At 41.0% G+C, this 13690-nt stretch overlaps 1 protein-coding gene across 1 annotated transcript in view; it reads left to right on the forward strand.

The window, feature by feature from the left end:
* LOC149081593 (potassium channel, subfamily K, member 16-like) overlaps positions 1-13690 on the forward strand; it is a 93357-nt gene that overhangs the window by 60873 nt on the left and 18794 nt on the right. The window contains exons 3-4 of the mRNA XM_089236996.1: positions 2888-3067; positions 8142-8474. Coding sequence (XP_089093122.1) covers positions 2888-3067; positions 8142-8474 — 513 coding nt within the window. The remainder of the gene's footprint in view (positions 1-2887; positions 3068-8141; positions 8475-13690) is intronic.

Below are 13690 nucleotides of genomic sequence, written 5' to 3' on the forward strand. Positions count from 1 at the left end.
GTTTTTGATTTTGTGGAATGAATTTTCTTCAATGGAGCTAATTTGAATTGAATGCATTTCTTTGCCGTGAAAAGGTAAGGAAAACTATTTCTTATTCCTTCCAAAAGAAACCAACTGCTTATTCTGGGAATGCGGGACGACTGGCGATTGAAAGAAAGTCGCGGTTTGTTTCCTCAGGTGTCGCTTCCCGGTCTTCCGAAACTATTTTTTCCTTCTAGATGGTGGAGATGTTTCGGCACACTCACTCCATTGGAATTCCGTGCCCGAAATTCCTGGGCTGCTCGAAGCTGTAAAACTGCCACTCGCTCCAGCGAATTCGGTAACTCAACGCAAGAGTTAGTGCAAGTGACGGCAACGTTTTTTGAACTTCATAAGTTGTTGTTTTGCTGCGAGAGAGAGGAGAAAAAAATATATATATATCGGAAAAAGGGGAACTTTTCTTTTCTTTTCTGAATATTGAGACCTTCAGACATCGGCTCGAACTATTTCAGCAGATCTGACAAGGAATGGATGGATGGATGGACGCCACTTTTCGGAAGCTACCGTCTTCGGTAACCTTCTCGCTCACTCTCTTAAAATTGAAGATATCACTCATACATTTGGTCAAGTTCATATTTATTTCCAATACCCAGAGCTATATAATAAGGCCTGTCTCATTCCTTTGAAGTTGCTCTTGCCTTGCCGCCTCGGCTCAGTAAGTGTGGTCTCGGATCAGGTGTGTGACTTCACCGCTCTAATATTTTTTTGACTAAAGCGGGATCTTGTAATACCAGGATAGGCAATAGCAATTAGCCGGTTCCGTCAGGGCGATGACGTCAGCTGGTACCGAGTCCGACGCGTCATGTGCCTTATTATATGACCCTGTCAAATTACTCGATACTGCAAGGTTAGTAGAATATGAATTTCTGAATTGAGTTCATTCTCTTGTTGCAATTCGTGTCGTCTGCTTTCCGGTTGTTTTCATTGAATTTGAGGATACTTCAGGTTGACCTTAGTTAATTTACAAGTCTCGGTTATGGTGGCGACATTGTATGTGCACGTTACAAGCTTTTCAATCTAGTGTCTTAGATAATATGGCATTCCGGGGACCGAAGCATCAGATTCCATGATGATTTCTTAAATATGCTTACATTGGAGGAACGCCGGTGTGTGTGTTGGGAGATATGATCGAAGTGTTCAAAATTTTCAACAGGATGGATAGGATGGACCATGAATTATTAATACACCGTCAATCAACCGCTTTGACAAGGGGACACCAGTAATTTTCCAAGTTGTGGTGTGGCAAGAAATTTTTTCCAATTAAGTCGTTAATAAATGGAATAGCTTACCTCCGGGTGTGTTATGAATTCTAACACAATTGACACGTTTAAAAAAAAAGTACGATGGACACGGTGGGATAAATCGAGAAGCCACATCCGTACTTAGATAAGAGCCAACCTATGATCTTTTTTTATGGACAGTACATTATAGAATATCAATTATTTGTTGTTGTTTTTTTAATATTTTGTGGTACTTGTGTGTTTTTATATTTGGTTGCTGTATTTTACTTGTATTTGTGTGACATCCATATTTTTTTTATGGGCATCTTTTTTCAGCCACCTCGTTGGGCAATTTGCTTGAAATCGCGAAGTTGACATGTTGCTTTTTGGGTTGCGGTGAGAAAGGTTGAGAACCCCTGGCCTATAAGTTGGAACGCTGTCACGTTCGAATAACGAACAATTTGACCGAAAATTATTTTCGCCTGATTATGAGGAGAGGGATTGAGGTGACGAACCTCCCCGACATTCATGTCAGTTGACGTTCTGTGTGAAGCTTCCGGAATGGGAGAAAAAAAAACCACTGACTCTTAGATTACTATAATGAAAATTGACAATCACTTTATAATATTAGAAACATTTCTTTGATTTCGTTACCATCGCGTAGTACAGTGAGCTAGCTGGTTTAAAGATTGTTTTCTGTGGTTGACAACTTGCGAGCTGATCTCCCCATTAAAACGTCTCGCTACAGAAAACAGCAGGCCTACAACGGTACAACAATATTCAATCATTACACTTCACACACGGTTAGGAAAGTTGACGGCAAATGGCAGCACTACATATAACAAGCATTACATAGAAATAGACTTCGCGTTAGGTTCGCAACACATACACGCATATTCAGGCACGTGCCAGTACGATAGAAATTCCGTAGAAGAACGTGTACTAAGGTGCATGTACGGTAGTGAGCTAGCTACTCAACAGAACGTGCTTCTCTTTTCAAAGAACGTTCGACTTATCCTTGATCTGCGAAATGGCTATGAAAAATTCCTCTCGATGTACTGTACATTTTAAATAAAACAAATCACATTTTTAATGCATAATAAATTAGAAATACTAAACACACATTCGTGACATAAGTATTTGCAATTAATAATTACGAATACAAACGTAAGTAAATGCACTCACTTTGTGACCCCAAGGGACTGAAGAGTCAACATTTGACATGTCTTCCTTTTTTTTTGAGGAATTCTTACCTTTTGACACCTTTTCGATCGCTTGAGATAATTGTCGAGTATCGGTCACGTGACGTCTGCTACTGACAAAGTAAATTTGATGACGGAAAAATAAAAATGGTCCGATGTACGTAGTTTCAATACATTAAAAAAAAGGGAAATTTGTTCATTATAAATGTATGTAAAAAATATTTTCATATTTTAATAGTTAAAAGATTTTTTTCACTGAAATGTTTTCAAATCTGATTCACCTCCGGATTAACTCAATAAATAAATTGGCCGAAGTGGCGCGAGTAGTGATCGTACATCGCAATGACCGGATAATAATAATTGCATTCGATGAGTAATAATCGAAAATATTATTCATAATCGCAAATGACTCGTCACTACTTACAGAGAAACTGGGTCTGCTGGTCGAGAATTCCAACTTGTCGAGGTCGGACATGGAAAAGCTGGTTCACCGGCTGGCCGTGGCTCACAGCAACAGCCTCGTCGATGAAGCTGGAAACGACACGCACACGAACTGGAGTTTCGACAACTCGTTCTTCTTCGCAATCACCGTCGTCACGACTATAGGCAAGTATGAAATATGATATAAAGGTGCGTCTACATAGGCTCACGCACCCTTCTTACTCTTCTTCGTTTTGCAAATTCACCGTGCTCGGTTTCTCATACCCCCCCCCCTTCTTTTTTTCCCCTCCCCACGCAGCCCGGTTCTGACCGCAGCTTTGCTATACAGCCGCTGTGGTGGTCGAAGGGTCATAGTGACGGACTCGCATCGCGAGGATCTGGGTTCAAACCCCACCGTCGCCGCAGTGGTGGTCGGCTGAAGTTGGTTTTCTGCGGTTCCCAACTTCGAGGCGCGAATGCGAGCCGATCTCCCAGTTAAAAAGTCTTGCCGCAGAGAGCAACAGGCCTACAACGGTATAATTATCCATTCATTACACTTCAATCACTATGAGTTGAGAAATACTCATAGTTAAAAAAAATTGATTGCAGATGGCAGCACTACGCATAACTAGCATTACACAGAAACAAACTTCGCGAAAGGTTCACTATACGTACACACACATTCAAACATGTACCAATTCGTCAGAAGTTCCGCAGAGGAATATGGACGAGGTGCATGCCTGGTTTAGTAGTAGTAGTAGCCTTGCTATACAAAATGAAAGAGACGCAACGCAAGCTCTTTCATTGAATCCATCGTCGGCAGATCCACCCCAGTTTAACGTTCGTTCAGTGTGCGTTGCTTGGCTCGCGATGAAATATTTTGTTGTGACAGCCGCGTACATATGGATAGGAAATTCCAGCGAACCATTCAAGGACAACGCATAGCGTGCGCATGTAGACGCGTCTTGATGAGTTTAAAAGAGAGAAATAGATATTGGCGTATCAACATTAAGAAAAACGAAAAATAGAAAAGGAAGGGGATAGTTTTTTTTTTAAATAGAGAGGTTTCCAATTGTTATTGACGTGAATCCGTCTTTTAAATCACCTTTCTGACCAAACAAGGTGCATCTCCGAAAAGTTGGCGTAACTAAATACTTAAACACTCGTATCTCAAAACGTCAACAAAACTGATCGAGGTCTTAGGCCCCTTTCACACGGAGCGGATGCGGATGCGGACGCGGATGCGGGTGCGGAAGCGGGTCCGCATACCCTTTCACACGAGCACTGAAGATGCGGGTGTTTCGCCCGCATCTTTAGGTTGAAATTCGTGCATAAAAACTATTTTTTCGCAATTTTTGTAACTGTTTTTCTCCTTCACCCCTGATTCAGTGCCCATATGCAGCCTAGAGGTATTCTTTGGTGGTTTAATCTAGAGCCACATAGAATATGGGAATAAAGATGTCTTAATTCCGATCCTCACAAGTAGTCGATGGGAGAAAATGTCTTCAAATATTTTCAAAGATTTTGAAAACAAATCTGTCTTTCCGGAAAAATATGAAAGAAAAATTCCAAAAACATCCAATGTTCGAAAAATCCAATCCAAAACTAATATGTTCCTAAAAAAAAAATTCAGGAGATATCAAAGAATTTGCAAGTAGAAAAAAAGGGGATGGGTGGGGACGTTCAAAATGTCTGTGCTTAGAAATATTCACATCACAATTCTGTCTTAGGCCGGGATTACAGTATAAAAATTTTATAAAAGTTAGTTTATAAAACTTGAAAAATGCAACCGATAGGCCGATCAGTTAAGTTCGCTCGAATGTAACAGATGTGTTTATTGGTTACATTTTTCAAGTTTTATAGTGTAATACCAGCCTTAGGCCGGGATTACACTATAAAAGTTTTGTAAAAGCTCTTTGATAAAACGTGAAAAATTCAACCAATATTATCTTATTGGTTGAATTTTTTGAATGCAAAATGCGTGTGTGTGTGCACCGGTTGCATTTTCTTGAATGCAACCGATGCGCCTATTGGTTGAATTTTTCAACTTTCATAAAAGTTCTTTTATAAAACTTTATAGTATAATCCCGGCCGGATTACACTATAAAAATTTTATAACAATTATTTAAAAAAAGCAACTAATAAATTTATCGGTTGCGTTTGCTCTAATGCAACTGCAACCGATAAATTTATTAGTTGCTTTTTTCAAGTTTTATAAAATAACTTTCATAAACCTTTTATAGTGAAATCCCATCCTTAGATTAGTCATTTCTGAAATATAAAATTTCATTTTTTCAGTTCATAGACTGAATATCGAGTAAAATAAACTTGTAGGTATTCGGGGGGAACCACCAAAAATATTCAAGTGCTTTATACAAATACAAATACAAATACAACGCCACAACAGGCAAATTACCCAACGAGGTGGCTGACTTAAGAACATCATGGATCCCCGAGCCCCTACCTACTACTGCTACACCCCACATGAACCCCCCCCCCGCGGACACCACCCAACGAATCGGTACATGCGGGAATGTGCGTGTACGTGTAGTGAAACCTGACGTAAAGTTTGTTTCTGTGTAATGCTTGTTATGTGTAGTGCTGTCATCTGCCCCCAGTTTTACAAACTATGAGTGAAGTGTTATGGTTGAATGATTTACCGTTGTAGGACTGTTGCTCTCTGTGGCGAGACTTTTTAACGGGGAGATCGGCTCGCATTTGCGCCTTGAAGTTGGGCCTTCAAACGTCTTAATCCGGCCCTGAGTGAACGCCGTACGTGGATAACGTTGTTTAATAAAAGAATTTTTTTCAAAGTTTAAAAAAATTAAAAGATTAAAAATTTAAAAAAATATATTTAAAATAATATTTCAAATATTGATATTTTTTAAATAATTTTAAAAATTTAAAAAGAAAAAAATTAAAATTTTTAAATTAAATTTAAAAGTTATTAAAGTATGTCGTCAATTAAATATTCATAATGAACAGAACGGCTTATAATTTTGGTCCCGTCAGTGGCCGTTGTTGGCATGTTTTATTGTATAAAATTGTGAAATATGGACAAAAGGCTGTTAAAGTTGCTACATCTCAATCTCAGAAGGAAACAAAGGGATGGACGTATGTGGGTACATCGTATTTGATGAACAGGGACCCTCATATGGTGTTTTTAAGGGTATTTATGGCAAAATAATTTAAAAAATTCCGTGAAAAATCACCTTGAAAAAGTAGCCAAAGATGCGGACGAATTCGCTCCGCAAACGCATCGTGTGAATAGCTCCGAATAAACCTATTGTCAAAACTTCTATGTGCGGATGCGGAGCCCGCACTTAGGTTTTGACACATGCGGAAGACGTCCGGACCCGCATGAACATTTCCTAGGTGCGGAGATTTTTCGGCTCGTCTGAAAGGCGCAGTATATTCCAATTGTTAAAACTTCTTCCGGACCCGCATCCGCTCCGTGTGAAAGGGCCCTTAGGTTCGAGATCCTACGATAGAACGATACGTTTTCTGGTTTGGCAAGCAGTTGTATGGCATACTTTCGCTACAAAAATCACTTTATATTGCCTGAGGAAGTATGTACAAGACAGAGAGAAAGATCTGATCTCGTTAAGACAAATCCCACAACACCGAAATTGTATGAAGTCGTCTTGATTTCCTCTTAACAGACGAAACAGTTACAGTTACGAAACACAGCTGTGTGACGACGAGGTTAGAAACGTATTCGCGTTTGAATTTTCGGCCGTGTCCTCGAAGGCACACGATCTCTTCTTTTTTTTTCTTTTTTTTGTAGGAAAAAGTAAAAATATACTCATTTTTGTTATTATCAATGTGTCGGCATTTCGTTATAATTACAAACATCCGTAAAATTTAAAATTGTAAAAAGCGAAGACTGGAAAGGAAAACTTGAGATTTAGAAAGTAATATCTAAATCACATTGAAGTAAAGCTCCAGATTAGACAGGGCTATTGCCATCTGGAATACAATTAACGCGCAATGGGCATGTAACATCCATATTTTAACTCTCCAAAAGGATATCTTTTCTATGATAAGCATCTTGAGATAGAGGATATGATACAGTTAGTCAGAAATTTAGCAGTATTGCTGTGCGAGTTTGCGAGGTTGGCTGATGAGCCCAAGTTCGGCGTTTCAATACGAGATCCGAGATTCTTCTCGGGATTTTGGTGTTGCCGTTGCTCAATCCAGTTGAAAAAATGTGTCCATTCTGCGGCCGTGATGCGGAAGGCTCTCATAAAGTATATCTACGGCTTTTGTATTTTCGTTCAATGCTGGTTGAGGAAATCTATATCTCCCTGTTTTTCCTTGGATACCAGATTACCTTTATTCAGTGGTAAAAGCTACATCCTTAAAAATTTGTTGTTTTATGCAATTCGTACGCTGCGGATTGCCTTTGCTTCTCTTTTTTTCTGTTTGGATGTTGTTGTATTCTATGAGTATATTAGTCTCTCGCTGTGGTCGGAATGATCTTATTTCCAAATTGCTAGCTGAAAACTGTCTTGACGTATATGAAGTTATGAAGGCTTTAATCACCTCAATTAATAACTGGAGAAGATGGGAGGAACGAGATAAACAATAGATAGATATATATTGAATATATAATGGGATATACTTAATCAACGCAGTCTCACTCTCGAATGTTTCTTTCGTTCACATCTATCTATAAGATGTGTTGTTTCCCCACTTCCAGGCTTGCCCCCCCCCCACAAGGATGGGGCTGACAGGGCTCCATCTTGGGGGCTACTGCTTCACTACTTCGGGGCCCGCCAAAGATTGAAGCCTGGGAGCCCTGCTGCAGGATAAGAGGCCATGCTTCCAAGGACGAATGCGATCCAATATCCCCGTTAAAAAGTTTCGCCACGTAGAGCGCATCAGTCCTACTACGGTACCACCACTGTGGTGCCGGTGGGGTTCGAACCCTTGAGCGATTCCGTCAATTTGACCATTCGACCATAGTTCAAACAGAGCACTATATTTACGCACTTAGACTCTATCAGGGTCTCCCCCCCCCCCAACGCAGACACACACACACTTCTGGCACAACTCCATCAGTAGTAAATTGCTTATGGCTATAGATCAGAGTTGTGCTCGCTTTGAAAGAAAGCAAAGAATATAGGATGTGTTGGAAATCGAGTGACAGCCATCAAAAGACGTGTATTAAAATTGATTGTTTTTTCCCGATGATTGATTTAAGAGGAAATGATTCAAATGATGAGTAATGTGATCAAAGAATATCTTCCAATTACAGGATATGGTCACTTGGCGCCTTCAACGACACCCGGTCGACTTTTCTGCGTGGTGTACGCAACCGTAGGCATTCCACTGACCGGCATCTTGTTGGCGACAATCGGAGGCCATTACAGCCAGCACCTGGTTCGCAAGCTTCAGAAAGCAAGGCAGTCGAGGAACCCGAGGCTATCTCTGTTCGTCGCCGGCTCGACATTCCTCGTTCCTTGGCTGCTCGTCTTCCTGGTGCTTCCGACCGTCCTTTTCATGTTCACCGAGGGCTGGTCGTTCGTCGAGGGATTTTACTACTGCTTCATCACCTTGTCTACCATCGGCTTCGGGGACTACGTCGCAGGTAAGTTTTTTTCATCATCTGACGCCGTGTACAAACTCTCGGTTGTTGATTTCCAGATCTATCGATGTGGATAATTCAGTTGCAATACAAATATAATTTTCATAAAACCAGAGGTCCATTGAATTGATGAGCAAGCATAATGCTGGGTGATTCCTAACTCATGAACTTTGAGGGGTGATAGAGCACGCTAAAACATTTTTTTCCTGATAATGAATTAATGAATGAGAGCAAGTGACGTGTTCAAAGTCTAGTGACCTATTCAAGCGCTATTGAATTAACGGCAATTTACCACTAAATGTGTTGGGTCCGAAGTGTATACGTGTACCTAACACTGAGTGCTTATCCGGTGTTATCCGTGATCCGTTAGTACTGCCTAGGGCCGTAACTAAGATGTTTGCCTCCCGGGGCAAGCATGATTTTGCCGCCCCCACAACTTCAAAATTCCATAATTTTATAACGGTGTTTTATGTTCCCACTTAAAACTGACGCCTCTCCTAAATTTTACCGCCCGGGGCAGTTGCCCCCTCTAGTTAAGACCCTGGTACTGCAGTGTATTTTTCAAACTATGAGTGAAGCGTAATGTTTGAATATTTGTACCGTTGTAAGTCTGCTGTCTGTGACAAGGTGTCTTTCCTATCTCACTGGCATTGACGAGATATCTCGCCGCCTCAAAAAAAACCCTTTTTTTCGGTAATGACGAGACTAAAAATTTTGTAAAGCTGACTTCTCAATGGAACATTTTTCTTTTTGGGGGGGGGGGGGGGTTGGATGGGCACCTGCTCAAAATGAGAAAAAGCCTACTTCACCAAAAGAAAAAAGTCGTGTATTTTATACACTGCTTAATCACTTCTACCATGCCATTTCTAATGCTAATCGGTGAAATAATTACGCCAGCAAAGGGTTAAAAATGCCTCTTTGATGGGATATTCATCCTAGGAATTCAGGATGAGTTTTTGAGACTGCGGTTCTGCATATGATGGACGTATTTATAAATTTTGATGCATTTACGAATTTGGAAAGTCAAACACAGAGAGAGCACCTTACACCTATTTTAAAAAAAAGAAATCATTATGTACACGTGAGAATACAGCGCAGTTCTTGTGTCGTTGCCAAATAATACCACTCTAATTGAATTGCACCTAAAATATGCCACCAACGCCTTTGACGCGTCACTTGCGCCCATTTACTCTTTTTGACAAAAAAAAAAAGTTTTTTAATGCACTCAATTAATCCCTTGAGATTTGTACCACGATTTCAGAACCACCCTGTATAGAGGGAATATCGTGGATAGCATCTGATAACACAGGCCTTCAAATCTCATCTCAGTTGAAGATCTCGTCTTTCAAGGTGAGTCCGGATCCGTCATCATCGCTGGAAAATTGTCCGCTCGGATAATGTTTATGCGAACTCGACTCCATTTTATTCCACCGCAATTTCATCTCGTCGAGTAAGAAAGCGCTAAAATAAAAAGAGAGAAATATTATTTATTTATTTAATGCAGGTTAAAAAGAGCTGCTCATTACCGATGACGTCATTCTGTGCTCATGAGTCAGTCATCCATCAGCGGTAAAAGGGGATATAAAATATCGTTTATATGCTGGAGTCTGCCTCGAGGACGCAAGTTCACAAAAAAGATCTCCTCGGAAAACCACCTAAAAAAAGGGAAGGGGCTTGCACTTAAATATAAGTAAAAATATAAGGACAGTGTCTCGGGAGACAGCGGAAGCGTGGGACACGTCCTCCACCATTTCTACGTCTTTTCGCGTTTTTTTGCTGATTTCTCCGCTTCCGTTCATCTTTTATAAATCACGCGAATACGTCACCTTTTTCTTTTAATTTTCGAAATCTTGCTCTACTTAACACACACGAGAGGAGATATAGCGGTCAACCAACCTTGACATATAAACAAACTTTTACTCACACCACATGATGAGACAACATCACCATCATCATCCCTCCATTAAGATCTACCATCTTTCATCCTTTCTTTTTCCTTAGGCGATGTCTGGCTTGATTTCTCGGATGACGCTCCCGTCATCCTTTCGGGGTAGATGACCAGATTCTGCAACACATGCTGCCTGCTTGCACACGTATAAAGAGAGAGAAACTGGAAGAACGTTGCATGTGTCGTAACCACGTGGTGAGCTTTCGCAGAAAATGGTTAGCGGAAGGACGCATTTTTCTGGGTCGGAACCGACGACAGTCAGAGGCGGATTTATGGTTTTCAGGCCGGCGGGCAGATACGTTTTTACAAGGGGGGCGGGGGCTTAGTGGGCTGTAGCCCGGGACGGAAAATTTCAAGTAATGAGTGGTTAAGAAAATTAGTAGAATGGGGCGGCAAAATTTGTTTTGCTCAAGGGCGAAAAAAACCATAAATCCACTTCTATATAATGAGGAAGTAGGTCAGTGAGTGGCCAAAAGAGTTACCTAAGAGGATTTGCAAACATGTAAGTGACCAAAAGGGTGGCCTAGATAGCATGTGACCTGTTCAGTGAGTGAACAAAAGAATGACTTTTGAGAGTTTGTGACCAAAATAATGTGCAAGCATATGGGGGGGGGGTGACTAAAACAGCTTACGAGCATGTAAGTGACCAAAAGAATTACATAAAGAGCATACGACAAGGTCAGCAAGCGATTAATGAAGTGACTTAAAGAGTTTGCAAGCATGTGACTGACCAAAAGAGTGACCTAGATGGCATTTGACCAGGTTCGTGAGCGATTGGGGGAGTGACCTAGAGCGTGTGTAAGCATGTGGAGCAAACACGTGAATGATCAAAAGAGTGACCAAGCTCGGGTGCAAGCATGTGGATGAACAAACATGCGATTGATAAAAAGATGAAAACCTCGGGTGCAAGCGTCTAGGTCATTGTGTGACCAAATAGGGTGAGCTAGAGAGCAATGGATCAAGTCACTGAACGACCTAAAGAGTTTTGAGTGAGTGAACATGGGAGAGATCAAAAGAGTGATACAGAGAGTGTATAAGCACAAGAGTGACCTTGAGAGTGGATTGGATTTTGGTTTTATTGCACAAGGGCCAATACCTTGAGAGTGTAAGCATAGGAGTGAAATTGACAGTGACCTTGAGAGTGTGAGCATAGGAGTGACCCAGAGAGTGTGAGCATAGGAGTGACCCAGAAAGTGTGAGCATAGGAGTGACCCAGAGAGTGTGAGCATAGGAGTGACCCAGAGAGTGTGAGCATAGGAGTGACCCAGAGAGTGTGAGCATAGGAGGGACCCAGAAAGTGTGAGCATAGGAGTGACCCAGAAAGTGTGAGCATAGGAGTGACCCAGAGAGTGTAAGTATAGGAGTGACCCAGAGAGCGTAAGTATAGGAGTGACCCAGAGAGGTAATTAGAGAGCGACGGACCAGGTCAGTGAATCTCAAAAGATGAACGATCAAAAAAGTCACCAAGAAAGTGTGCAAGCATGTGAGTGACGAAAGGAGCGACTTAGACATATAGGCGTATTTAGACACAGGGGCGGGGCTGAGCGGACTACAGCCCAGGGCGGTATTTTTGAGATATGAGTGGTTAAGAAAATTAAATTAGAAAAGGAGGAGGGCGGTAAAACGTGTGTAGCTCACAAGCGGCTAAACCATAAATCCCCCACAGCCCGATAGCCCCCTGGGGCTGGGGCCCCTTATAGCCCCAGCCTTAGTAAATACGCCTCTATTTCCAAAACATTCGTTTGGTCACTCCCATGCTTAAACACTCTCTTTGTCATTTTTGGTCACTCTTTAGGTAGTTCACTTGTCTGGTTCCTCACTTTCTAGGCCACTCCCATGCTTACGTAATCTCTTGGTGACTTACATATCTGGTCGTACTTTCTCGTTTATTCATTTACATGCTTGCACGCTGTTTTGGTCGCCCACGTGCTTGCACGCACACACACACACGCACACTCTAGGTCATTCTTCTCGTCACTCACATGCTTGCAAACTCTAGCTCTATGTAACTCTTTCAGACACTCACTGATCTAATCCCTCATCTCTAAACAGGTGGATTTATGGTTTTTCCACCGGTCACTTATAAAAAATTTTTCGTCACTATCTCAATCGACTAATTTTCTTGACCCCTCATTCTTCAAATTTGCCGTCTTAGGCTACAGCCCGCTAAGGAGCCCCCCTCCCCCAAATACACTTCTGGTATCATGAAAACATTATGTAGAATTAATATGATTCGAAGAATATATTGTATGGTGCTATGGAAGAAAGATATTGGATAATTCAGCTTTAACTGCTAGTTGTACTGTTTCGGTGGTCGTGTGTATTTCTTCAACACGTGGTTTCGTCTTTATCTCGCACTCACATATACATGCAAACCGACTTACAAAACACAGACATATTCTCTCACCTTCTTCATAGGCCTGTCAGGGCCCGTTTGTAATCCAACCACCAGCCCATAGGGCTGGGAACTGGGACAAAAGCTTGATGCAGGCCTGATCTGGTTTCATGGAACGGTATCTTCAACCAGCGGTTCCCAACCTTCAATTCCCCCTGGAAATGCGTAGGTGACTTGTGTATTCCTAGAAAAATGCGTAGGAAGTTACATACCTCTAGAAAATGAGTAAGAATATTTGAGTACCCCTTCGTATTTTGTGCAATACCGTAAACGCGGGCTACTTTGACGCTAGGATCCTTCTTTTTGGCCCTAAAATAATCTACTCAATAATAATCGTACTCTAACTACTGTAGGAAAAACATTCAAAGTTAGTTTTTTTGTAGTTTTCGCTAAGTGGCTGTACTAAGCAAGGCAACTGGGTGCATCGGGCAGTTCACAAATGGCCGACTAGGCAGCAACAATGGTAGTTTTGTATGTTATGATTGCACGTGGTTTTCTTCATCTGTCGAACTTTCAACTGTGGAGGTTGTAATCCTGCTTTTTCAAGTTAGATAAGCGTCTAATTAGAAACACTATTCAACGCTTTTAACTGTAGTATGATGAAAACTTCGGTTAATCTTTCCTTTTTTTCCGAAAACATTAATTGAAAATTTAACTTATGGTAAAACTTCAAAAATACGCCCTTCTTTGGCCCAACATTTTTGATGGGGTAAAGTAGGTCTAATTTTCGCAACCAATTGCAATTTTTTTGTGAGTACATTTAAAAACAGTACGTAACATAACATAACATAACATAATTTATTTGTCCCCAGTCAATTTCAATAATGCTATACAAATTAGAGTTTACAATTAAATTACGTATTTACAATATTTGAC

Source organism: Pholcus phalangioides, unplaced genomic scaffold, assembly GCF_987345545.1.
Source record: "Pholcus phalangioides strain wild (caught in Gottingen) unplaced genomic scaffold, Ppha-v1.0 ptg000009l_1, whole genome shotgun sequence".
In the NCBI taxonomy this organism is placed as follows: domain Eukaryota; kingdom Metazoa; phylum Arthropoda; class Arachnida; order Araneae; family Pholcidae; genus Pholcus; species Pholcus phalangioides.